The following is a 27,689-nucleotide window of genomic DNA, read 5'->3' on the forward strand; positions in this document are numbered from 1 at the left end:
AAGTTATGGCCTGAGCAGCAGGACTGCTAGTGGTTTTAAGTGCAGCCACTGTGACAAAGATTGTTTTCTATCAGTAAGATCGTTAAGTAGCTGTTTGCTACTAATTTACCTTTAACAAAGTATAGGAAGCCATTAACCTTCCTTAGCACAGACTTCTAGAAAGTTAGAGCAAGACCAATACATGGGTTAAATTTAGGGACAATTAAAAAATGATAGCTGTTCCCTAGTTTTACTGGCATTTTTTTTTTAATAGAGAGGACCTTTAAGCTGTTTTTAGCAGATCTGAGTCTGTTAGGAAACTACTATGGTCAGAGTTCTATTTTGTGTCCCTGAGGTGAGAACAGCCTAGTTACAGTGTTATCACTCTTGTTTGGCAGAGTGGACAAGTATGGTCTTGATAGAATGTAAAAACTACATTTACTTGATAATACTTAATTTGAGGGGAAGAGTTTAAATTAGGGTAGGAAAACATTGAGCTACGTACAAAAAGGCCAATGGAGGTGAAAGGCAAAAGTTCGGGTTAAAGGTACCAAGCAGAAGAGGCTAATGGAAAATCAGAAGCATAAGCACGCAGGCGCATACTTAATTGCTGAAAGAGGATTGGGAAAGCCTTCCAGTCGGCCCACTCTGTTGCCACCCTCCAGAGATCACCCGAACTGTTACTTGCTGCCTGTGCACAAGAGTAATCATCAGTTGAGTAAGGGAAGCTGTGAATACAAGAAAGCCATGATACAGAAGGAGCTGGCCGAGTTCCTACAGAGCAGATGAGATTCATGGATTTTACAAGAAACCCCTTCCCAGAGCAAATACAGAACAGCGTTGTCTCTTAGAGGTCAGAAAGAACTATAAAACATTTCTTATAAAAGTAGTTTTTAATAAATCGATGTATTTCAATGTTGTAACATGATAACCCAATGCTATATCAAGGTAGCAAAAGTGAAGGTTCCTGGTGTTTGATAAACACTGTGAATGACAGTACACTTGCATTCAACTTCACAAGAAATTCTCTTCAGGTCCATGAAGATTCATTGACAGCGTCCCACCTGTTGATGGTGGTGTGTGTGTATATAGATTGAGCAGACAATGAAAGTCTAACAATGGAGCTACACTCTCAAACCATACTGACAAGAATGGCATGTAACGGCAGGATGGCCAACTGCCGACAAACTTCCAAAATTAGTCATTTAAAGCAAACGCAGCATATACCAAAGCTATAGGAAATATATAATGGAGCCATAAGACGACACATGGGTTAGAGCCCTGAAGCAGTGAACGTGTTTCTACCCGTCTTGTGATAGAAGAAGCCATGGAAACAGAATTCTGCAGCTGTCTGTGGTGCCTAGTCTCCATACACACACAATGCTATCAATGGACTAACCCTGGAATTCCCTGCTCTGTAAGATGCTGGTGATGGGTAGGTATGCTATTGCTGTGAGTCAGAGCAATAGTTGGCTGGAGTTCAGGCCTGGAGGTGCTCTAGGACAATGACCACCTCTACAGCCCCATGTTGCACTTCTAAAGCTGATGCCCCAGTGAGGGTTAAAAAACCCCAAGCATATTTAAAACCAGAAACCAGCTGTCTGATCTGTTACTGCTGTTACTGTTCAACCTACCTACCAGGAGAAACAGTTTCACCTGGTTACAACTACAGAAGCTGTGTCCAACTCCATGGACTACATGTATTCATGACTTGGGATTTTCTTCTTATGAGTTCTGGTTGAGAACAAGATTGCTTTCTTCCAAGGGCAAGAAAAGCAAAATTAATTAAACCCATTCTTAATGTGCACTGTAGAGAAAGTCCTCACTAAATGAGATTTTCTTTCTCTTTCAACCTCAGGTACACTAGACTGCAACGAATCTCATGTCCAGAATTTGACCTGCTGACTTTCCGGGAACTGGTTCAGGTACTGTTATTTTCCCAGAAGATCTTTATACTACTTCAAACGCTACAGACAGGTGTGAGAACAGCAAGTCACTTATGTGTTGAGCTTCTGAGATCTAGGTGAGCAGAGGAGCTATTTCTAGCTATTTACCCAGACATGTCTGAGGGGTCATTTTTCCCTTGGGTCAATAGCAGATTTAAAACATTTATATTTCAATGGCTTAGAAAACACCATGATCCATGTTATTAATTTAAAAAAAAAAACCCAAGTCAACCGCACTAAACATTTCCTACTAACCTGGGCTTGAGGGCTAGGGCTCTTCTTTTAGTGAGCAACCTCCTGGAGAGCATTAGTGTTTTGTCCTAAGTCTCATTTTCAGACCTGAACCAAGTCAACTCTTTGTAAAGACCGAATATTCTGTCTTACTGCACGGTTCCTGAAACAAATGCTCTGCCCCCCATGGAGCAGAGTAACTTGCAACGGCTTTCCTCTCTGGAAACAGAACAGTCAAACAGCACAAAGTGGCTTCATTTTCCTCAGGCCAGTGTTTATAACCCAAGGTTTACTTTCCCTAAAGAGGGTGTGCTTACGTTAAGTATCAATCAAAATCAGCTCATGGAAAAGTTAAAGATGTAGTTTACTTAAAGATATGTATGCTCACATAGAGAACTGTGACTTCCATACTAATGAAGTATCTAAAGCTGCAGTCGGTACCTTGGATGTTTCTATGCTGCGTCCACTACTTTACACAGGACACTCACTCTTAAGGCAGAACATTGATTGTGACATGTAATGATTGGTTCTTACATCCAAGGGTCAACTGGGGGTAGACTCTAGCAGACAACTTCCTTACTAAAGAAGACTTAGCTGTAGCGACAACTTCATTCCTAAGATTATGTTATGTAAGAGACACACGTTTGAGAGAACATAAAAAGATAAATCAGACACACAAAAATATGATTTTCCAATGAGAGATCAATGAAAATAGAATTTCTATTATGAGGTGAAACTACTCTCATTATGAACTAATAAACTTCAACAAGCCATTTCTGATATGGTATACACAAAGTATTAAACATTAAAGAATTACCTTTGGGGGGTGTTTCTTTAGACTCTAGTTTTGAATGTCTAGTATAAAAGGTAGCTTGGCTAGTTAAAAAAGCAGTTTACTGTCAGTTGTACTGCTGCTCAGGAAGCTAGGTTAGGACACTCCCACCCCACCAAAAACATCCTGTGCAGGGAGTTTAGTATGTATTAAAATAAAAATGAAGGCCCTGCCCCAACACATGTGCAAAAACACTTGTCAGTTATAAGAGTATCTTCCATGAAAACATCTTCATTACAGAACTGAGGCATGAAGCCAGGCAGATACAAGAGTACCACCATGCTGAGGTGGGCATATTTGGGATGAAACCAGTGGCTCCATGGGCACCTAGGGGAAATGTGCTACTCAGAATGGGAAGAGGGTGGAGAGGAACTGACCCAGGGCCCCTAGCCCTTGGGCTGTGTGTGTGTTCCTTTATATTAGACCAGTTTGGATCCTGTATCTGGGTGCCAAAAATGGTATCAAAGCAAATACAGATCTAACACACAGCTCTTAAGCAGGTGATGGAACTGTAACTGTGTAAGTACCTCTTCATATGCCTGCTTTTTATGCTGTAGCTCTGGCAATCTTCAGAATGTGTATAAAGATGACCTGCCTAATATCTGAAGATGAAGATTTTCTTCTTTCATGGTGGCAGAAGTCCATGCAAGATTTGTAAACAGTGATACAAAATACTGTAAACGTAATTTAACAGAGCTCATATAAAACACAGGAAGTGAATCCAAATTTACAAGTGGATTAAAAAAAAAAAAGAGGGCAGCTTCATATAAAGTTTTCCCTCCTGCGCCAAGTGATTTTTCTTCTTCTTCTTCTTTTTTTTGATTACAAATATAATCCTGAGCTGAAAAACTGGGATTTGGGGGAGAGCCATCTTTGCATACAAAATATCCAAAGGACATTTACTCTATTTTCTTTTCTCTAGTACTATTCAACTGCCAGAGACAGTTCTGAAGGTGTGACTTTGGAGATGCTCATAGTTTAGTGTGACGCCCAGTTCTGGCACCAGTAGCAGGACTTGCCATGGCAGCGGATGCAGCTGCATCCTCTGCTTCTTCCAGTTCATCCTGGAGCTCTTGGCTGACACTCGACTGCAGTGCAGCGGGAGTGAGCCACTCCTTTGGGAGGCAACTCTGTAGAAAGGGTATACAGGAGCTGAAGTAGGCCAGGCGGTTGATCCAGCGCGGAATCTCTTTCCCACAAAGAATCTGAGGAGGAGAGAGCTCTGTTAGGAGTGGGCGGCTGGAGAGAAAATACAGTGCAGGCCAGCCTGTGGTGCAGCCACTGCAGGCTGCTGACAAATAAGCCTTAACTCAGGAGCCTGGGCCCTCCCGCAACCTCTTTACCTTCTTTCAGCTGTGGGTTTTATTTATTTTATGTTTTTGGTTTTGCGAGACAGGGTTTCTCTGTATTGTTTTGGAGGCTGTCGGTCCAGCCCAGCCTCGAACTCACAGAGATCCGCCTGCCTCTGCCTCCCCAGTGCTGGGATTAAAGGCGTGCGCCACCACCACCTCTCGGCATGTTTTTTATTTTTACAATTGTGAAATCAAGTTAATTCTGCTTGGCTTCTGTCTTGGATCCTTGAACTACTTTGAAACATAAAATTACTTTGAACAGTATACAGAAGAAAAAGGCTTGTTAGTACAAGATGTTATTAGAGTAAGAGAAGCCTCTTGGGTATTTTTTTTCCCCTTAATTTTTTTTTTATTTTTCTTGTTATTTTTTTTCTTTTCTTCTTTAATCCCAGCTCCTCCTCCCACCCCTCCTCCCTTGCCTCTTGGTTATTTTTGTCACCTCTTTTTCCAGGTTCTTTTCTACTCCCAGTTTCTACCATCCCACTTTTCCCTGGGCTATATTCTATGCCTCTGCATTCAACCATGACCCACTTGTTTCAAGGGTGCTCAGATGGTTCAGAAAGAAGTGTCCCCAAATGAAGACTAGCTCCATGATACACTGGCAAAGGTACTGTTAATGGTGGAAGTTCCACCCAAGGCCCCATCATCTCCCTCCAAACACTGCTGCACCTCAGAAAGCCTGCCAAATGATGACCCCTCCCTCAGAGATGCTCAAGGCTACTTCCACAGAGTATTTAAACTGTCCCCCCATAAAATGGACAAGTGGTTTTCCAGTCTCTCTCTTTCCTATCTCCTCTCTGAGGGGCTGGAAGGCCACCCAGGAGTGATGTATCAATTAAACATGGGCTTTTCTAATTTGGTTTGATTTGGTCGGATTTGGATTTCTGCATCTGTGGAGAAGCTTATGGGGTATAGAAACTTTTCAGGGACAATGGTCAGAACACAGCATGGAGGCCTGGCTAGGCTTTAGCCTATAGACTTTAGTGGGCAGAAGTAGGTGTTGGCTGGGTTCCTTCTTGGCTAATGACCTGCTGGGTTTCTCTGCCTCCTGAGTGCTGGGATTAAAGGTGTGCGCCACCACCCAGCTATAGACATGACTTTTATGTCCTGGTGTTAGAACTGCTAAAGACTACAGGGCCTTTTGAAACTGGACTGAATGCATTTTGTATTATGAAATGCTGTGAGCTTCTTGGGACAAGGAACAGAAGTTATGACTTACAAGTATTAAGTTTGGTATCAACTCAATAAGGAAGTCAACTTTATTTAGACTGAGGATAGGCAAACATAAACCTCTGGGCATGTCTGTGAGGGATTATCTAGGCTAGCTTATTGAGGTGGGAAGACCCACTCTACATGTGGACAGCATGATTCATGAGTTGGAGTCCTGTATATTGAACAAAAGGGAGAAAATTAGCTGAGTACCAGGGCCCATTTCTCTGTTTTCTGACTGTGGATGCAATGTAATCAGTAGCCCCAGGCTCCTGCTGCCACGCCTTCCCTGCAAAGATCAACTATGTGGATATCCTTCTGCACACTAGAATATGTCTTTATTGACTGATGAACAAAGATCAACTATGTGGATATCCTTCTGCACACTAGAATATGTCTTTAGTGACTGATGAACAAAGATCAACTATGTGGATATCCTTCTGCACACTAGAATATGTCTTTAGTGACTGATGAACAAAGATCAACTATGTGGATATCCTTCTGCACACTAGAATATGTCTTTAGTGACTGATGAACAAAGCTGCTTTGGCCTATGGCAGGGTAGAATATAGCTAGGTGGGAAATCCACACAAAGGGAGAAAGAAGGCGGATTGAGGAAGACACAGCTGTCAAGGTGGCAATACATAGACGACTAGAAATGGGTTAACTTAAATGTAAGAGCTAACTAGTATTAAGCCTGAGCCACTGCCCAAACAATTATAATTAATACTAAGCCTTTGAGTGATTATTTGGCAGTTGCTGGCAGGACTGTAACTTCTGCTTACAATGGACTTCCTATAAATCAAAATAAACTCTTAACTTTTTTTCTTTTTTTGAAGTAGGGTTTCTCTATATAGTCCTGGAACTCACTCTATAGATCAGGCTGGTCTCAAACACACAGATATCTACCTGCCTCTGCCTCCTGAAACTATTTCTTCTCTTTATTAATTAATTAATTAATTTATTCATTCATTCATTTTTTTTGTTTGTTTGTTTGTTGTTTTTCGAGACAAGGTTTCTCTGTGTAGCTTTGTAGACCAGGCTGGCCTTGAACTCAGAGATTCACCTGCCTCTGCATCCTGAGTGCTGGGATTAAAGGTATGTGTCACCACTGCTCAGCACTAACAATTTTTGGTTTTTCAAGACAGGGTTTCTCTTGTGTAACAATCCTGGTTGTTCTGGAACTCACTCTGTAGACCAGGCTGGTCTCAAGTGCCAGGATTAAACGTGTGTGCCACCAGCTAAGTTTCTTTTTTTTTTTTTTTTTGCTGTGATGTGTGCTTTTTTTTTTAAAGATTTATTTATTACATATACAGTGTTCTGTTTACATGCCAGAAGAGGCCACCAGATTGAATTATAGATGGTTGTGAGCCACCATGTGGTTGCTGGGAATTGAACTCAGGACCTCTGGAAGAGCAGTCACTGCTCTTAACCTCTGAGCCATCTCTCCAGCCCCACCAGCTAAGTTTCTTAACCTTTATTTTTTTTAAGTTAGGAGTTTTAGTTTTTTATGGTTTGAATCTTAAACATCCTCCCAAGGTGCATGTACTAAGTGTGGTTGCTAGTTTAGGGTGACTGGAAAGTATAGGACTTTGAAGGGGTAGGGTCTAGTTGAAGGAAGTGTGGTTGGGGCACTTAAGGGATACCAGGCACCAGCAGTGCCTTCTGCCACGTCTCTCAGTGACATATGCTAAGCTGCTTTGTTCTCACCAACACATACTGTGCACAGGCCCCAACGAGTGGCAATCACTATGAATGGAAAATGTTTTTTTCTCATGTATTTGTCACAGTTATAAAGTGCTAACATAAGGATGTAATGAAGTAAGTAAGAGGCAATTATCTGTAGTTATTCTACCTACAAAAGAATGAACAGAATCACCACTTAAAACTTTGCTGACTCTAAAACTGCCACATTGGATAAAGAAATACAGTAATTTTACGTACATGAAGAATCAGGGGGAAAACACCAAGATTGGATAGTGACATAGAAAGTACACCAGGAAAGTGTTATCTGCAGAACTTGTAGGATGAAATTGAATTTACCTCTGATAAAGCTGAAGAAAAGTGATTGCAGTTTTTGTGCATCAAATGATAGGCATTGCCTTTATATTCTTTTCCCAGTTCTTCTACAATTTTTTCTATATCATCTTCTAAAAAGTCCGTACTCCCTAAAACAACAGCTTCTCTTAAAGAACAAAAAAACAAAATAAACAAAGCAGTTTTGATCAGGTCATTTATAATAAGCATTATTAAATACTTGCTTACTTCCAGGTATATTGCAATAAATAAATCAGGGCTAACATTCAGACTAAAGGTAAATGAGAAACTTAGACATTTCAATGATTTTAGCTTCTATTTTGTTTTGTGAAACATATTCATTAATGGAGAATCAGATTCAAGCTAAAAATATCCCTGCTAAATACACATAGCAAAGAGCCATGAGATAAGCCATGAAATCTGACTAAACTTTAAAATATACCAAAATATCAAATGAAAACACTTCAACATATTTCCTCAAAAATGTAACAGATAATACTCAACAAAAGGCAGAATTTTAGATATAAGCTAGTTGTAAAAGACAACTAAAAATGTCGGGCGTTGGTGGCCCACGCCTTTAGTCCCAGCACGTGGGAGGCAGAGGCAGGCAGATCTCTGTGAGTTTGAGGCCAGCCTGGTCTACAGAGCGAGTTCTAGTACAGCCTCCAAAACAATACAGAGAAACCCTGTCTCAAAAAACAAAACAAAACGTTGGTGGCTCACGCCTTTAATCCCAGCACTTGGGAGGCAAAAGCAGGTGGATCTCTGTGAGTTTGAGGCCAGGCTGGACCGACCGCCTCCAAAACAGAGAAACCCTGTCTTATAAAACCAAAAAAACCAAACAAAACAAAAACCAAACAAAACAAAACGACAGCTAAAAATTATTAGAAAATCATTTTATCAGACATAACTGAAGGGGCATTAGTGCTAAGTTCTGAGAACTATGCACTCAGAAGTGTTGTAGCCTTCCTTTTTTGAATTTACCTGTTATCCTCTGGGCACATTAACTATTACAGACCCAGAAGTTTCTTTAACGCTTCTTGAAATGAAGACTCTAAATATCATGTCAGCTGCAACAAGTAAGGAAAACAATGACTAACAAAGGGAAGGGTCCCGAGACACCTGCTTGGTTTAGAGCTACTGCTGCATCGATGTTATCAGCAACAGTTTCCAGGTTAATCAGTTGCTCTGAATTTACAAGGGTTTATTTCACTGAGAAAATGAAGAGATTTTTATATTAGGTCACAGTAAGAAATCGCACTCTGTCCACTCTCCCTCTGAAATAGGGAGACCAGGCAGGAGATCACTAGGTGAGTTTCCTGAGGCAGAGTGTAAGGTAAGCAAAGACAACTATCTGTGAGAAGCAGACAGAAAGCAACTTAAGAGATACTCCGAACAAAAGCAAAGACAAGCTATCTCACACATTATTTGATCTTCCATCCTTACGTAACAACTTAATTCAATTTAAATTAAAAATAAAGTATCAGCCACTAAGCCAAAATTTAAAACTATTTTAACTTTTTAGATGTTTAATCTACAGGATGAATTCTTTATACCCGCAAAACAAGCTCTGACACCTACAACAGTGTAATAGAAATTACCCTCCCTACTTACTTAAATTTAAATGTTTCTCCTAGTTCAGAAGCATTTCCTGGGGAAATTTCAAATATTCCAGAAAAAGGATAAGGATGGCCTCCATAAGCAAATTCTGAAAAGATAAAAGCCAAAATTTTTAGTATGTGTTGCATGACATGTAATCAGAATGCTGACGCAGCTTTAAAATACCACAAAGATAATGCCATCTGAATATTTTTCAGTTTACAAAGGGCACTTTGTAAGGTCCCGTTTGGGGATTACTAGTACAGAATACCTGTCTTTAAAAGCTGAAATGATAACAGTTGCAGACACTCCAAAACTTGTGTGACTGCTCTGTGCCTACTCCAGCAGGAGACTGACAAGTAAGTACTCAAGTGAGAGTCTCTGTGGCACCAGGGTAGCATGAAGTCAGCAGCTCAGGACTCGGTTGCTTTTCAAGCTTGTACTTCCCTGGAGAAACTGTCTAATGAGACTGAGTCTTCATGGTCCCCACGATGAGCTGTTTTGTTTTGTTGTGCTTTGCCATTGTGCTGCATGCATCCACACCTGCCTGAAGACTCCTGATTGACACTAGATTGGAACTCAAAACACCACTGTACCACGCATGGGGGCATATGTCTGTAATCTTAGCACTCAGGGGGGAGGTGGATCATGAGTTTTAGCCTAGACTGGGCTATTCCTAGTGAGTTCCAGGCAGGTCTGAACTATATATGAATTGAGACCCTGTCTGAAAAAAACATCAAACCTAAAACACTGTAAAATGACAACATAAACATACAGCCACCCTCATAGTCTTCAGAGTAAGTCTTGTAGCTAGGAGGGCACTATTTGTAAATTCTCCCAATACATGTATTTCCAGCTATACGCTCTCATCTACAACAAAAATGAAGATAGCTTCAAGTTAGGAAAGAACCAGAACTTCTGGCTTCAATTCTGGCATCTCATTTAGATATTAAGTGGTAAAGTCTTAGTAGTTATAAGCAATCCCAAATACATGCTTAAGTAAGTTAGTCGTATCACTTAGGATTTACTAAATAACTAGGCATGGTAGTGCATGCCTATGATCTCAGTGCTAGAGAGTTGGAAGCAGGAGGAACACTATAAGCTTGAGGGCACCTTGCTCTACATTGTGAGTTCCAGATTAGCCACGGCTACATAGCAAGACTGTCTCAAAATGATTAAATAAATGAGCACATTTGTTAAATATACAGTCCTTTATTTTTAAGACAGGGTTTCTCTGTATTGTTTTGGAGGCTGGCCTGGAACTTACTCTGTAGACCAGGCTGGCCTGGAACTCACAGAGATTCGCCTGCCTCTGTCTCCCGAGTGCACCACCAACGCCTGGCTAAATATACAGTCTTAAGTTTTGAGACAAAGCACAGGAAAGAACACAGCACAGGAAAGAACATAGCAGCTAAGGTTTAGCTTTTCTCATTTAAATTTTATTCAGATGTGTTTGTATCTAGGTATATATGCTATCATGTATGCACAGGTGCCTGCAGAGGCCAGAAGAAGACAATGGATTCCCTGGAGCTAGAGACACAGTTATTAACTCTAGTCTCCCTACATCCACACCCAACAGAACTGAAACAGCAGGAAGTACTCTTAATCACTGAGCTCCAAGGTTATCTTTTCTTTTTTTTTTTAAGATCTATTTATTTACTACACATACAGTGTTCTGCCAGAAGAGGACACCAGATTGAGTTGTAAATGGTTGTGAGCCACCATGTGGTTGCTGGGAATTGAACTCAGGACCTTTGGAAGAACAGTCAGTGCTCTTAGCTTCTGAGCCACCTCTCCAGCCCCAAGGTTATCTTTTCATTCACAATACTGTTACTTTAGCTTCCTAAGCGCTGGGATACAACCATATACCACCATGCCCAGCTCCTCTTTAAGATTCAAATATTGTATATACCAAGATTGGATTTGGTTAGAATTGGTTGTTTTTTTTGTTTGTTTGTTTTTGTTTTTTGAGACAGGGTTTCTGTGTAGCCCCGGTTATCCTGGAACTTGCTCTGTAGACCAAGCTGGCCTTGAACTCAGAGATCTACCTGCCTCTGCCTCCCAAATGCTGAAACTAAAGGGGAGTGCTGCCACCACTACCTAGTTTCAAAAAAATTTTTTTTGGTTCTTTTTTGAGACAGGGTTTCTCTGTGGCTTTGGAGGCTGTCCTGGAACTTGCTTGGTAGACCAAACTTGGTCTCGAACTCACAGAGATCCACTTGCCTCTGTCTCCCAAGTGCTGGGATTAAAGGTGTGCGCCACCACCGCCCGGCAAAAATTTTTAAAAATTTATTTATATGTTATGTATGAGCGCTCTTCATGTATACCTGCACACCACAAGAGGGCATCAGATCCTACTATAGATGATTGTAATCCACCATGAAGTTGCTGGGAACTGAACTCAGGACTTCTGGAAGAGCAGACAGTGCTCTTAACTGCTGAGCCATCTCTCCAGACTCACATGGATTCTAACCTTCTTAGGTATAGTAATGGAAGACATAGGTCCTTTTAGTTTTTATTTTTTTGTACAAGAAACAATTATAATTTCTCTGAATTTCCATGAACAAGTTTTGAATCGTATTTTTGTTTTTAAATTATTTTATGAAGGGCAGTAAAAACTGTGCAGGTAAAATAAGAGCACTGGACTACCATATAAGAATACTTGGGCTCAAATTCTAGTTCTGTTATTAGCAGTGTGAATGGTGACAGGTTAGAGCCTTAATTTCTTTTTATAAAGAAAAAATGCCACATTCTCTTACCTTACAGCCTGATCATGTGGTACCAAAGTTCACAGTACTATGGAAACCATAACACACTATTCAAATTTAACCAAAAAGGGGTAACACAACTTAGGCAAAAGGTCAGAGAGGACACCCATGGTCTATAATCCCATCCATTGTATTACTTTAATCACTGAAAACTTCCCCTGAAGCTCCTCATTGTTTCTTGGGGTTAGCAAGTAAAAGTAAACCTTAAATGACAAATCTTTATAGCCAAAATTTAATATGCTAGAAGCAACTAAGAAAAGGGGGGGATGCTAGGGACATAGCCTGAAGTGCAGTACCTGCTTAGTAAGTCTGAGGCCTTGGATTCAATTATCAGCACCTCTCTACCCAAACACAAAGACATTAGAAACATCATATTGATTCTGGGCATTGGTGGCGCACGCCTCCCAGCACTCTGGAGGCAGGGGCAGGCGGATCTCTGTGAGTTCAAGGCCAGCCTGGTCTACAGAGTGAGTTCCAGGACAGCCTCTAAAACAATACAGAGAAACCCTGTCTCGAAAAACAGAACAAAATAAAAAATCCAAAAAGAAACATCATTGAATAGGTAGGCAGGTAGTTTACCATGGGTAAATTGGATAATGTATCTAGAAGGTTACAAAGACTGCCCAGCTTATGCAAATGCAGGAGCTTCTGCTAAAAGACAAGCTTATAATTCATGCTTATGTATCACTCTAACTGAGCAAAATGCTAGATGTTACTAAGGCAAGATTGCTTAGCACATTCTTTATTGGTACTCGAAGGCCTGCAAAATCTAATGTTCTACTGAAACTCCCTAAGGAAATTGGTATTTCAAATTTGACACTTTCTACACTAACCAAAATGGTTTTTTTTTGTTATGAAGTTTTTCAAAATGTAAAAGTTTCTCATGGTTTAACAACTTCAGAAAGAAGGACTTGGGTTTTTGAGACAGGGTCTCACTTGTAGCTCTGGTTGTCCTGGAACTCACTCTGAAGACCAGGATGGCCTTGAACTCAGAAATCTCTCTGCCTCTGTCTCCTGAGTACTGTAGAAGATACAGTAATTAAAAAAAAATAATGAAACGAATGTACCCTCTTATATTCTACCACAGACATTTCTTTCAAAGCACAGTATTTATTCTACTTTCTGCAATAACATATGTAAGTCACTTAAAAGAAAAGGGACAAAGAAAAGGACCTAACATTATGATTCTGTATTTTCTCTAACTGGCAGAATTTTCAGAAAGCATATTTAAACTGTGTTCACACATACCTCTGCCATACACTTCAATTCCAGAATGAAAAACTCCAATTCCAATAGATGAGGTGTATTCATTCATCCAGTACTAAGGAGAGAAAAAAAAACAACTTTTAAATATCCATTCATTTACAGTCCAATTCTACAGGACAGGTAGAGCACAAACCCAGTTCTTGCTTTTTCCCTTACAATGCTGAAACTCTACTGAGAGTAGCCTAGTCTGCTCTCCCACTTCTAACCTGGAAGGCCTTCCTGTGTCTAGACAGTGTTTCAACTTAAGTCCAGCACACTATTTAAGGTTTAGCACATAATACATAAAATTTAAATGAAGTGAAATCTAAATCTGGATCAGGTTGGTAACAAAAACTGACATAAAAGTACCATTAGTGATTAAAATAGTACACATAGAGGGGTCATGGTGGCACACTCCTTTAATCCCAGAACTAGGGAGGGGAGGCAGGTAGGGTCTCTGTGAGTTCAAGGCTATGAATGAATGAAGCACAAAGGAACACTAAGGAAGGTAGGAACAACTGTCCTGCAATCGGCATGAAGACAAACTTCCTATAGAAGGGAGTCAGTATATGAAATGGGTCTACAGGAACAATGAGATTTCCTCAGACACAAAGTTTGGACTGAGCAGGAGAGGGAAAATGAAAATCTAAGAATGTGGAAGGGGAAAGAAGATGTATATCAGTAGTACCGTATGAAACTACAGAGGAGCCAGACGGTGGTGGTGCACACCTTTAATCCCAGCACTTAGGAGGCAGAGGCAGGCGGATCTCTGTGAGTTCGAGACCAGCCTGGTTTACAGAGCGAGTCCCAGGACAGGCTCCAAAGCCTCAGAGAAACCCTGCCTTGAAAAACCAAAACCAAAAACACCAAAAAAACCAAAAAATCAACCAACCAACCAAACAAACAAAAAAACTTCAGAGGATAACTATGAAAGGGGTTAATAAGAGTGGGCTAGAGAGTCTTAAGCCTAGAAAGAGATAAATGAATTAACAGTGCATTAAACAAATACCTAGGCAATAACTCAAAGTGTTATAAACCTATTGGACTTCTCTTGGGTTAGATAATTGACAATTTGTCTTTAATTTTAATTTTGCATCTGTGGTGCAGGTGGTATTGTGGAATATTATTTTAACTATGTAAAGATGTGCTAAATTTGTTTATGCTGAGGAATACTACTTTAACTGTATAAAGGTGTGTTACAGTTGTTTATGCTGTACTTGTTTAATGATGTAAGAATGTGTTTAATTATGTAAAGATGTGTTGCATTTGCTTCACTTTGACTGTCTAAGGCACCGGATTAGTCTAATAAAAAGTAGACGATCAATAACTGGGCAGGTGAGGATAGGCAGGGCTGGCAGGAAGAGAGAACAAAAAGAATGAAGAGAAGAGAATTAGGGAGAAACAGTGACACACCTGGGACCAGAAGTCAGGCAGCCAGTCATCAATCAGACACAAGCAGTGAAAGTAAGACATGCAGAAAGGAGAGAGGTAAAAAGCCCCCAGGCAAAAGGCAGATAAAGAGAAACAGGTTAAAGTTAAAAGAGCTAGCCAGAAACAAGCCTAAGCTAGGTGGAGCATTCATAACTAATAAGAAGTCTCCGAGCCAAGTGTTGGTGGCGCACGCCTTTAATCCCAGCACTTGGGAGGCAGAGGCAGGCGATCTCTGTGAGTTCAAGGCCAGCCTGGTCTACAGAGCGAGTCCCAGGACAGGCTCCAAAGCAATAGAAAAATCCTGTCTCAAAAAACAAAACAAAACAAAAACAAAAGGAAAAGTGTCATGATTTGGGAGCTGGTTGGTGTTCTAAAAGAAAAGGCCTGTAATAATTTAGTATACACCCGTTCATATGTACATACATGAATGCCAAGATCAGATGTCAATATTGTCTTTCTCAATTGCTTCTCCATTTTATTTTATTCAATTCTATTTTAAGACAGGGGTCTCTCACTCAACCTACAGTTTACCGACTGGTTTGTCAGCAAGCTCTGGACATCTGCTTGTCTCTATCTTCTTGGCACTGAAGTCAGACAGACAGGACTCCTGGGTTTTTCCTTGGGTGCTGAGGGTTCCAATTCAGGTCCTCATGCTGTACTGCAAGCACTTTATCACCTGAGCCACTGTGGTGGCTAGTTTTATGTCAACACGACACAACCTAGAGTCACTAGAGAGGATGGAGGCTCAATTAAGAAAATGCCTCAGTAAGATCAGGCTATATGGCCGGGTGTTGGTGGCGCACGCCTTTAGTCCCAGCACTCGGGGGGGCAGAGGCAAGTGGACCTCTGTGAGTTCGAGGCCAGCCTGGTCTACAGAGCAAGTTTCAGGACAGCCTGCAAAGATACACAGAGAAACCCTGTCTCAAAACACACACACACACACACACACACACACACACACACACACACACACACACCAAAACAACAACAACAAAAAATCAGGTTATAGGCAGGCCTGTAGAGCATTTTCTTAGTGTCGTGGAAGGGTCCAGGTTATCGTGTGGTACCATCTCTGGACTTGTGGTCCTAGGTTATACAAGAAAGCAGGCTGAAGCCGGGTGGTGGCGGCGAACGCCTTTAGTCCCAGCACTCGGGAGACAGAGGCAGGTGAATCTCTGTGAGTTTGAGACCAGCCTGGTCTACAAGACCTAGTTCCAGGACAGGCTCTAAAACAATACAGAGAAACCCTGTCTTGAAAAACCAAAAAAGAAAAAGAAAAAAGAAAGCAAGCTGAGCAAGCTATGACAAACAAGCTTAGTAAGCAGCACACTGCCCTTTCCCCCCGCCCACCATGACCATCAGCTCCTGCCTCCAAGTTCTTGACTTCCTTCATGGAAGTGTAAGCCATATAAATCCTTTTCTCTCCAACCTGCTTTTGGTCATAGTGTTTGTCATTGAAATGGAAACCTAACTAAGACAAATATTACCAGGACACTGGGGCATTGCTGTGAGACCTAACCACATTGTTTTAGGGAGGATTGTGGAAGGACTTAGGGACTTTGGTCTAGAGCCACTGATTGTTGAGAAATCTGTGCTGTTGTGTTGCAGCGTGGAAGATAGCAGTGTTGAGAGTAGTGCAGTGATGGAGGCTTGGCTTGTGAAGTTTCAAGAGGGAAGCAAGGGCTAACAGGCCATTTTCGTGAAGAATCTGTGGTGTTCAGTCAGCTGGCACTGATGAATCAGCTGTGATTAACAAGCGTCTAGAAACACTTAAGTAAAATCTTAGTAAAAACTGGGATAACTGATGCTTGTTAGCTGGAGCTGAGAACTCAGTGATGATTGAAGAAACCAGCATCACTGAGGTGAAATCTTCTGGGCAGTGTTTCTTCAGGGTCAGACACAGAAGCTGTGTTCCAGAGGTGGCCAAGATTGTACCTCACTCATGCTGGCAGCTGAACTTGGTCGTGTAAGAGTCACCCAGGTGGTGCTGGTTTGGAGGGGTGAGGTCATGGAGAGCAGCTGAGGCTTGGCACTGTCAGAGACCAGGAGAGGCCATTGGTGAAGGTGCAGCCTCAGCAGCAGCTGATGCTTGGCACCACGAAGAAAGCCTAGGAGAGGCTACTGGTGAAAGTGCGGCCCAGTTGGAGCAGAGACCCCAGCACTTTAGAGGACCATGGGATGACCCCTAAGAACAGCAGAAGAATTGGAGTGGAGCCTGCAGAGCTTATAAGACAGCTGTGTGTGCTGCAGAGGGTGGAGCTGGGGAAGTGACCAAGACCTTTTGAAGGAGCCTTAGAAGACTGTGAATGAATCCCAGGTAATTTGACATTGAATTATTTACACTGTTAAGAGTTTGGTTTTGTTTTGTTCAAATTGTGACTGTGCCCTAGGTCTCCCCTCTTGAAGTAAGAAAGTGGTTTTTTTGTTTTTTAAACTTATCAGGAGCGTTCAGTAGACTTTGAATTTTAAAAGACTTTAGATTTTAAAAGAGACTGGCTATTTTAAAAGGACTAGATTTTTAGGTGTTTGAATTTTTATACTGTGGAACTTTAAAATTTGGAATATTTGACACACCTTTAGTTTCAGCACTAGGGAGACAGAGGCAGGTGAATTTCTGAGTTCTAGGACAGCTAGGGCCACGCACACACGCACGCACGCACTCACGCACACACGCACACACACACACACACACACACACACACACGCACGCACGCACGCGTGTTCTCGCACAGAGGGGGGGAGAGAGAGGTAGGGGGAGGAGAGGAAGGGAGGGAAGGAAGGAAGAAGGACTGGAGAGATGTTTCATCTGTTAAGAACTCTGGTTGTTCTTCCAGTGGTTCCGGGTTCAATTCCCAAAACCCCAACTGTCTGTAACTCCAGTTCTAGGGGATCTGACACTCTCACACTAATGTACAAGACATTAAAAAATTTTAAATTAATTATTTAAAAAAAAAGAAAGGAAAAAAGAAAATGCCTCAGTAAGATCAGGATATAGGCAGGCTGTAGACCATTTTCTTATGAGTGGGGTCACCCCAGGCAGGTGATCCTGGGTTCTGTAAGAAAGCTGGCTAAGCCGGGCGTTGGTGGCGCATGCCTTTAATCCCAGCACTCGGGAGGCAGAGGCAGGCGGATCTCTGTGAGTTCGAGGCCAGCCTGGTCTACAGAGCAAGTTCCAGGACAGCCTCCAAAGCCACAGAGAAACCCTGTCTCGAAAAACCAAAAAAAAAAAAAAAAAAAAAAAAAAAAAGCTGGCTGACCAAATCATGAAGAGCAAATCTGTAAGCCGTATTCCTCCATGGCTTCTGTACCAGCTCCTGCCAACAGTGCCAACCCAGTTCCCCAGCCACTATTAATTTTTTGAGACAAGTCTTGCTATGTAATCCAGGCTGCCCTGAAGACCTTCCTACTTTAACTCCCTGAGTGCTAGGATTACAGGTTCATACCACCATATCTAGCTCTTTTTCTAAATTTAAGTCAAGTTTTAGCTGTGGTTTTACATCCCTAGCTAGAAAACATACATTGTCATAGGTTACTAGAAAAGGCATAAAAGGACAAGTCATTTTCCCCCTAAATTATACTTAGAAGTAAAAATTAAACAGTAGGAAATATTTGGCAACAAGCAAGGTATCTTCCTGAGGTGGTTTGAATGAAAATTGTCCCCACCCCACCCCCACTAGTGGAACTACTTGACAAGGATTAGGAGGCATGGCTTTGTTAGAAACAGTGCACTGGAGGCAGGCTTTGAGGTTTCAAAACGCTGGTGGCAGTCCCAGTGCTCTCTCTGTCTCCTACTTGAAGACCAAGATGTGAACTCCTAGCTCCTCTAGACAGCTTCCATCTGAAACTCCAATTAAATGTTTGTTGTTGTTGTTGTTTTCTAATAAGTTGCCTTTGTCATTATCACAGCAACAAAGAAAACTAGGATACTTTCCAATTAGGTATCAAAGTCTTCACTACAGACGAGGAGGTTATCTGAGCTGTAGAAGCCCAGTTCATGTACCAGACCCTGCGTTTGGATGCCAACACTGAAAAATTAATCATAACAATACAGTATACAGCAAAAACATCCTGAAACATGTATGTATATATATGCATATATATGCATATATATACATAAAAAGTTCCTGTTTGACAAAGGTAGTATTTAAAACCAATTATTAACAATGGGGCAGTGGGAAGGTAATGAATGAGAAGTATAATGAAACATGAAGATATCAGATGAAACTCATTACTTTATATACTAATCTAACAAAAAAAGAGAAAACTCTAAAAAGCAAAGAAAATCCTCCATCCCCTTTTACAAGTTTTCTCTGTGTAGTCCTAGCTGACCTCAAACTCAAGAGATCTGCCTACCTCTGCCTCCTGAGTTCTGGGATTAAAAGTGTGCATCTTTTAAAGAGGATAGTTACTAAAATGTATTGGCAAAAACCTGACAAAAACTTCCATGCATCCAAAAATTCTAGTGCGTCTAAAGGTTAGAAGTCAGGAATGGTGATGGATGCTTCTAATACTAGCACAAAGGAGACCGACACTAGAGGACTGTGAAGTTGAGACCAGACTGGGCTACATAGTAAGTCTGATATCAGGATTGGCTATAAAGCAAGACCTTGTCTTAAAAAAAATTAGCTGAGAAAAGTGAACTTAAGTAAAAGATTTTGATTGAACTTGATGCTTGAACTTACCAAAGGAGAATATCAACATTTTATACATTTTATCTGTCTGTCTATCTAATCTATCTACACACACACACACACACACAATTGTTGTAGATAATTTTGTCATTAAAGAATTATGTATACTTAAGTAATATTGAAAGATTAAAAGAACACATATGGAGAAAATGCAATAAATATAACAAAGCTTAATATGATATTGTGAATATCATCTCTACTCAAATCTACTGGGTTCCCTTTCTGCACAACCAGAAGTGGAAGGCAAGAACCAAATAAACATAATCTGGGAAGAAGGGGAGTCCAAGTACAGATAGTAACGGACTCCACAAAACATTTACCCAAATATATCTATCCTTACAGACAAATAAAAGCTCAGAACAGCCAGGTGTTCTTAAAAAAGAATCCCCCAAAGATGTGTAAGTAACCACAGAAACAATTTATAGTCAACTAACTAACATGAACTAATAATCTCACTAGTAAAGGGGAAAATACTCACTATAATCTCTTTTTTTTTTCTACTATGACTATCAATAGTTTGTGTTAGGAAAACCACACATTTATGGAGAAAACTGACATTTATGAATCAATCTAGATACTTAACTATTCTACCTCTTGGAATCTTATATACAAATAAAGGCATGTTCTAAAATCTTATTATTGTCTGTAATGCCAAAAAACTTGAAATAACAAGTGTCAGTAGAGGAATGGTGTGTTGAGTTAATTTTTTGTTAACTTGACAAAAGCCAGAGTCATCTGTGAAGTGGGAACCTCAACTGAGAAAATGCTTCCATAAAACTAGCTGTGGGAATTTTTTGACTAATGATTGATATGGGAGGGCCCAGCTCACTATGGATGATGTCACATCTGGGTTGGTAGTCCTGAGCTGTATAAGAAAGTAGGCAGAGCAAGATTCGGGAAGCAAGTTAGCAAGCAGCATTCCTCAGTGTCTCTGCTTCAGTTCCGGCCTCCAGGTTCCTTCCAGGAATTCCTGCTCTGACATCCCTCAATGATGGGCAGGGATGGAAAAGTACGTCAGAAAAATCCTTTCCTCACTAAGTTGCTTTAAGTCATGGTTGTTTTTATCAAAGCAATAGAAACCTAAATAAGACAAGTGGTTAAAGAAACTAAAAACCTGTATTATGAATTATAACACAATTACTATATATACAGTATATACAGTTGCAGATTGGCTGTTGCTCATTTGCATGGCTGTCTTGAGAGTTTTGTTCCAACACTCTGAATCAAAATCACAAGTTATAATATCTGTAGCAACTGTAACAAAAGAAACCGAGAGTGCAGCTCAGTTTTAGAATCTGGCATGTGCACAAAGCCCTGGGTTTAACCTCCAGCACTCCTGGGCATGGTGGCACATGCATGTAGTCCCACCAATGGTAAGTGGAGGCAGAAGAATCATAAGTTTGTGGGTATCTTTGGCTACAGAGTTAATTTGAGATTACCCAGGGCTATATGAGACCCTGCCTCAAAAATAAGATATGAAATACACCAAATTGTTAGCAGTTCAGTGATGAACACAGACAGGGTAGGGATGATATTTAGAGGGATCTTTTCACTTAATTATATATATATATATTTAACAATTAGAAAAAGGGCAGGGCACAGAGGCCCACGCCTTTAATCCCAGTGCTCAGGAGGCAGAGGCAGGTTCAAGGCCAGCCTGGTCTGCAGAATGAATTCTAGCACAACCAAGGCTGTTAAACAGGGAAACTCTTCTTGGAAGGGGGCAAATTTTTTGAAAGGTTCTACCTTTTAGATTTTAGGTATTTTAAAGTAGAATGTTACAAATGCTTGATAATTTCTGATAATTTAATAATGAACTTGAGTAATCCTGCATTCCGGAACATCACAGCTTAGCCATAGTCAGACTGGCTGTGGACCATTTGAATGGTTGGAGATTTGGCCCACAGTAATTGTTGTCCAATATGCAGAAATCAAAATTCAAAAATTCAAGTCTAGTTTCTTCTGACTGTACACTGCTTTTGCACTACTGTGAACCCAAAAACCCACTGATGAAGCATCCTGATTAGGGCACTGTCTGGAGACATGGCAGCATGATACAGAAGCTGACCACAAGTGGCTTCTATTGCCCAACTGTAGGAAAATTTGAACATTATTAAACAAAAGGGGAGAGGCTAAGTAGCAACCAACTAATGAGAATGCTTAGTTCTTTGCCTCCTTGCAGCAAGACTTTTCCTAGTTCCTCCCTATCCTCTTTTTGCTCTTTTCAGAAATATTAAGAAAGCAGAAACACTCTAAGGTCTCAGGACTATCTGTTAGTCTTTTCCAGTTGAGCAACTAATTGCTCATACATCTTGGAACCAATGCTTTGGTATATGTGCGACTATCCTTAACAACACTACTAACAGGCTTTTATTCTGGGTACGCATATACTTTTAAAGTTACCGAATCTTTCTTTTATGTGTACTTCCTTCAAAATACAGAACATTTTCCAAAAAGAGATATATATGTTGTGTTTGCATCACTCAAAAAGATTTTAAGCAAGTACTAAATGGAATATTTTCATCTAATGTTCACTATTATAATTTTCTTTTAGGCAGACAGTAACTAGTCTTCCAAAAGTGCTTTGTAACACATTTCTAGAATCTTAAGTGTTTTATTAAAAAGAGAAACATTTTTATGAAAAATATTATACTTAAATGGTAACTTCTGACATGAGAGTAAGACCAGAAGGCAGTTGGCAGAATGAGGTCCCTGAACTCAGAAAATCTTTTCTTTTCACACATGAAAATTTCTCTCATACTTAGGAATTCAAAGCTTAGAATTAGTATGTACTTGTGGATTATATTCCGTCTAAACTTCAAGTCTTTATATTCTACAACAAGAGAATCTTAGAAAGAAATGTGCATTACCGCAAAAATTGGTCAGACAGTTGTGTGACTTGATCTGTTTGTGGGGTCCCTGACAGTGGGACCAGGATCTATCCCTGGTGCATGAGCTGGTTTTTGGAACCTATTCCCTACAGTGGGATGCCTTGTGCAGCCTTGACGCAGGGGGCAGGGGCTTGTTCCTGCCTCAACTTGATATGCCAGGCTTTGTTGACTCCCCATGGCAGGCCTTACCCTTTCTGAAGTGGATTGGGGGAGGGGGGTGAGGAGGTACTGTGGTTGGCATGTAAAATGAATAAAACATTTAAAAGAAAAATGTAAAACTTAATTTTAAAATTCATAATGACATGTGGTCTGTATAAAGCAGCTGAAGAATTGCTGAGGCACACAATGACACATGAATACTGGGTAGCTTTCTTTGCAAGTGGTAGTTTCTTTCAAATGGAAAGTTGGACAATGAGATTGCTTTTGCTCAAGGTTCTAGAAAGCCACAAGTTTAGCTAGGAATGAAATTTTTTTCTTTTTAACAAAAGTATTCCTTTGGACTGAATTAAACAACTTAAGTACAATTCTCATTCCTAACATCTTTTTTATTTGAAGGCTTTTAATGCTGTGTAAGGCACAACAATACTGTTGTTGCTTAGACTTTGCTTGCAGTAACAACACATAACACATTACATGACTTGTGTGAACAGCCCATAATAGGCAAATCTATACAGATAGAAAGTAGAAAATTAGGTCACACACTGTGACTGAGGAGTTGGCGGTGTGAGGAGTGACTGTTGAAGGGTATGAGTTTCCCACTTATGGTAATGAAAATTTTGTAACGTCCTCAATGTAGTAAAGCCTCCACTAATTTGTAACAAATAGCATAAGAATGCTTGTACAAACACATTTTAAGACAAGGGTCTTGCTACACAACCCAGGCTAGTTGGAACTGACGATCTTCCTCACTCAGCTTACTGAGTAGAGAAGTTACAGATGTGCTCTAATACTATACCTGGTTGAGTGTACTGTTTCATAAATACAAATCATAGTTATCTGTTTTGACTAAACAAAAACTATTTTATATATGCTATGAATCCCTCACCAGTAATTTTTCAAGTATAATACAAATTTTATTCTTTTAATTGGCAATGCCAATTTCTTCCTTGTTAGCAAACTGAGAACAAAGAATTCACGAGGAAATAAGTTTCTGTTCCCTTTTTGTTTGCTTTTTTGAGACATGGTTTCTCTGTGTAGCTTTGGCTGTTCTGGAACTAGTTCTGTAGACCAGGCTGGCCTTGAACTCAGAGTCCCACCTGCCTCTGCCTCCTGAGTAGTGGGACTAAAGGCGTGCACCACTGCCAATAAATTTCTGTTCCTTATTCTGAGATGTTATACAGTAAAACTTTTTTTGGGGGGGGGGGTTTCCGAGACAGGGTTTCTCTGTATTGCTTTGGAGACTGTCCTGGAACTCACTCTGTAGACCAGGTTGGCCTCGAACTCACAGAGATCCATCCGCCTGCTTCTGCCTCCAGAGTGCTGGGATTAAAGGTGTGCGCCACCACCGCCTGGCACAGTAAAACTTTACGATGAGAAAACATCTGAGCGTGTAGAACTCAAGTCCTCACACATGATGATCCCATAAGATTGTAACAGAGCTGAAAAGTTCTATTGATTAATGATGCGTAATTAAGGTAAGGATGTAACAGTATGTTTGTGGTGATGTATATGTAAGATAACCTACAAGTATATATAAGATAACATTTTATATAAGTATAGTACATGTAATTACAGTAAAAGAACTTGATAATAATAAATGTTACTGGTTTAAGTATTTCTATACTTTTTGCTGTTCTTTTACACTGTATTTCTCATACTTATTAAAGAAAAAGGGGGAAAGTTCCCTGTAAAGCTAGATGTTGTGTTATGTGGCAGGGCAGGATCGCAGCATCTCCTGTTTATTTCACCTTTTATTATATACACAGGCCGCATGTACTATGTGCATTGGGTTTCAACCACAGCACCAGGTCATAGTGAGGTGACTGGACTATACCACATAGGTTTGTGTAAGTACACTCTTTGAAGTATGTACAAAAAAAATTATCTGATAACACAAATAGGAAACTGATGTATGTCCTGTCTTAACTGATACTTGCTTCCATATAGATAATGGATATGACTATCAATGAAAACAAACAAAAATGCAAAATACAAATACCCTAAAATTTTTTCTAGCAACACTAAATAGTTCTTGAACTTTCTATTCCTGGCCAAACGTTAAATAGATTACTTCTTAAATTACAGTCTGCATTTCTAATTCTAAGCTGCCTTCTAAACGTGTGCTTTTAGTTACAAGGCAAACAGGATATAAAAAAGTAGCATTTCAACAGCAGCAGGAAGGAAACTATGTATTCCAGTTACCACCTCTTCATATACAACAACAGCACATTTCTGAAAAAACTATTTTCATTACAAAATGAGTAAACTGATGATGATTTCTTTGGGTGAGCATTTTCCTGGACACATTCATCACAGAAGGGTAAGCCCTTCCTTGGAGAGTTGGTCAGAGAGACAAGCCCTCCAAATGTTTCTGGTCCTGTTCAGGCTTCCTTCATCTATTATTAGAGAACAGGCCTGGAAGGCTCACTCCTTACATAAATGGCAGGCTGCCTGGGAAGACAGGAATTTAATTCAAGGTCAGCATGCCTTATCAAGTCCTGCCTCTGCTACGCAGACAGTATGGATGAGACCCTGTTTTGAGATTTCTTGAGATAACTGTAAACAAGCTAGGAGAACTGAGCCTTTTACTGAATGATTTCAGTTGTGAAATTCTCCTATAGTTATTTATCACTGCTAATTATTCATGCTGATAACTAATGTCCTTTTACAAGTAAAATTTGTAAAATTAGTAGTAGTGATTTCCAATGCTTCCCTAACTTGGTGTTTACTCCTTGTCATCACTTTTTTTTTTCTTTTGAGTTATAGTCTTGCTATGGACTAAGGCAGACCTTGAGTTCCTTGGATGAACTAGGTAGCCTCTGGAGCGTTAGGATTACAAGTGTCTACTCCAGCTCTTTTATTATTATTGTTATTATCATCATTATTTCAGTTTTTTGAGATAGGCTTTCTTTGTGTAGCTCTGGCTGTCCTGGAACTCTAAACAGGTTGACCTCAAACTCAGAGATCCACCTGCTTCTGCCTCCCAAATGATGGGAGAAAAGGTTATACCACCACTGCTTAGCTACTTTTATTATTATTTCATGTATGTATTTTTTTCTTTTATGGCATGTGTGTGGGTACATGGTATATGAAGAGACCAGAAGCTGTGTGTTAAGACTGGAAATGTCACTGAATCTGGAACTCACAAATGTGGCTAGGCTGGCACATCAGTGACTTTTAAGAACCTGCCTGTCTCTGAGCCCCTACCCCCAGGGCTGGGGCTGTTACAGATGCATGCCTGGCTTTTAAATGGTACTGGAGATCTAAACTTTGGTCCTCAGGCTTCTGTGGCAAGCAGTTTCCCAACTGAGGCACAGCTCTTTTTTAGTCCTTTTCCTTTTTAAAACAGGGTTTCTCTGTGTATGTAGCCCTGGCTAGTCTGGAACTCAAGTCATCCACCTGACTCTATCCCAAGTGCTGGGATTTAAGGCATGCATCACCACTGCCCAGCTTTACAGTTCTTACCATTACTTGAAAAAAATTATTTTGCTACCACCAATATTTATTTTATATAGCATCTAGAGCAAAGTCTCCCTAAAAAGCTCATAGAGCTTCTTAAACTTGCAATATGGAAAGTCATGCTTTTGTAGAACACCAAGTATACTATATCTGTTTAATTCCATTTTATAAACTAGAAACATTTTTTTCTAAGAGAAAATATTATAAATATTCAAAAATGAAATCACAGCCAAGAAGCATCTATGAAAAACAAAACAAGCTTCTGAACTAGATTATGACTGGATGTTAGCAAGATTTCTGTTAATTTGTGTTGAATATGTATTTATTTATTTTTGTTGTCTAAATAGTAACAGATGCCAAAAGTTTAAACATAACATACTCGAGAAGAAAATGAATTATCCAGGATATTTTATTCAAACGAAGTCTTAGAAGCTGACTTTTTATTTAAACCAGGGGAAGGCCACTTCTATTCCCAGAGTGTGGTCCAACCAGAGTTGAGTGGACTGAGAACACTTATTCTGAGACAGCTGCCAAGAGTGGGGTGAAGAGTTACACATGATACGAGGGGCCAGCCCTGCAGACAAAACCTGTCACAGAAAGGCGGGGCTGTACAAGGGAGGAAGAAGCCAGGGCAGATCAACTAAAGGAGGAGCCATATTGACAACTATGCAGTGCTGGCTTCACAACACGATCCCCCTATTAGTATTCAGGCATTTGTACTGGCCTGCCCTTGGGGTCCTGACAGGCTTCAGCTGCTGCCACTACGATCACCAGGTGTACATTCGTTTGGTTTCCTCTCCCTCCCTCCCCTTTTCTCTTCTACCACTCTTGTCCCCAGGGACTAGTCTCCACCCCTCTCTCTCCTCTTCAATAAATCCCCATGTGAGTCCTGTTGTAAGGCTGACTGCATCTTGTGGCGTTGTTAAAATTACAACCCTGCCAGGAATTGTATGGGGGGAGGGGGAAATGACAAACATTTTCATTTGAAACTTAACAATTTCTAGTACACTCAAGGGCCCTCAATCTTCTAGTTTGGAGCACAGGGGAATTTCTACTTACTATATTTAAACTAATATAGTAGTTCAATTTCTAATCACCTTAGAAAAATGTATCCAAATATTACAATAACAGAAATAGCATAAAAGACACTGGATTCAGTGAAGATCCAGCTGTTTGCCCTTGGTTTGTTAGTGGGTTTGGAAACTTGGTGGGAGGTTGGAGACAGGGTTTCTCAGTCCTGGCACTTGATTTGTAGACCAGGCTGGCCTCGAACTCACTGAGATCTGCTTGTCTCTGCCTCCCCCAAGTGCTGGAATCAAAAGGTGTGTGCCACTACCGCCCTGTGGATCTGGTAATTTTTTTAAGGTACTCATTCTGTCTCAAAAAAAAAAAAAAAAAGAAAGAAAAAACAGTTAATGTGATGTTAATTCAAAATGCTGGAGCAATGGTGTAAATAATAGCTTAGTTGTTTTCTAATTCAAATTGGCAGATGTCTAAGTTCTCTGATCCTTGATGACCCTTGATGCCCACGTGTACATGAGGAGGAAATAAACAGAATTCATCTTAGAGGATTAAAGGAGTCAACAGTGTGCTTAGAAGAGTGGGACCCCTAGTAAACATCAAATATTAGAAATAGCAAACTTGGCTTATACCTGTAATACCAATACTCAGGAGCATTTAAGGCCATTGAGGCTACAATGCCAGTCACAAGCCGGGGGTATAAAAAAAGATTAAGAAAAGAAAAGAGGGACAGGGATGTACTTTCTATACTGAAAAGTAAGTAGCAAATGCATATATCTACTGAAGAAAATGGACTTTATTTTTCAGCACACTAAGAAAGGTTGGTGCATTTGTAAACAA

The 27,689-nt window shown here is 40.4% G+C and overlaps 1 protein-coding gene across 2 annotated transcripts in view; it reads right to left on the bottom strand.

The window, feature by feature from the left end:
* Positions 1-853: 853 nt before the first annotated feature.
* Desi2 (desumoylating isopeptidase 2) overlaps positions 854-27,689 on the bottom strand; it is a 43,757-nt gene continuing 16,921 nt past the window's right edge. For both annotated transcript variants that reach the window (XM_005078157.4, XM_040737410.1), the window contains exons 2-5: positions 13,202-13,274; positions 9,201-9,294; positions 7,593-7,734; positions 854-4,193 (exon numbers count right to left, since the gene is read on the bottom strand). In XM_005078157.4, coding sequence (XP_005078214.1) covers positions 3,960-4,193; positions 7,593-7,734; positions 9,201-9,294; positions 13,202-13,274 — 543 coding nt within the window. In that variant the 3' untranslated portion in view covers positions 854-3,959. The remainder of the gene's footprint in view (positions 4,194-7,592; positions 7,735-9,200; positions 9,295-13,201; positions 13,275-27,689) is intronic.

This window comes from Mesocricetus auratus, unplaced genomic scaffold (assembly GCF_017639785.1).
Source record: "Mesocricetus auratus isolate SY011 unplaced genomic scaffold, BCM_Maur_2.0 Super-Scaffold_100676, whole genome shotgun sequence".
Lineage (NCBI taxonomy): Eukaryota > Metazoa > Chordata > Mammalia > Rodentia > Cricetidae > Mesocricetus > Mesocricetus auratus.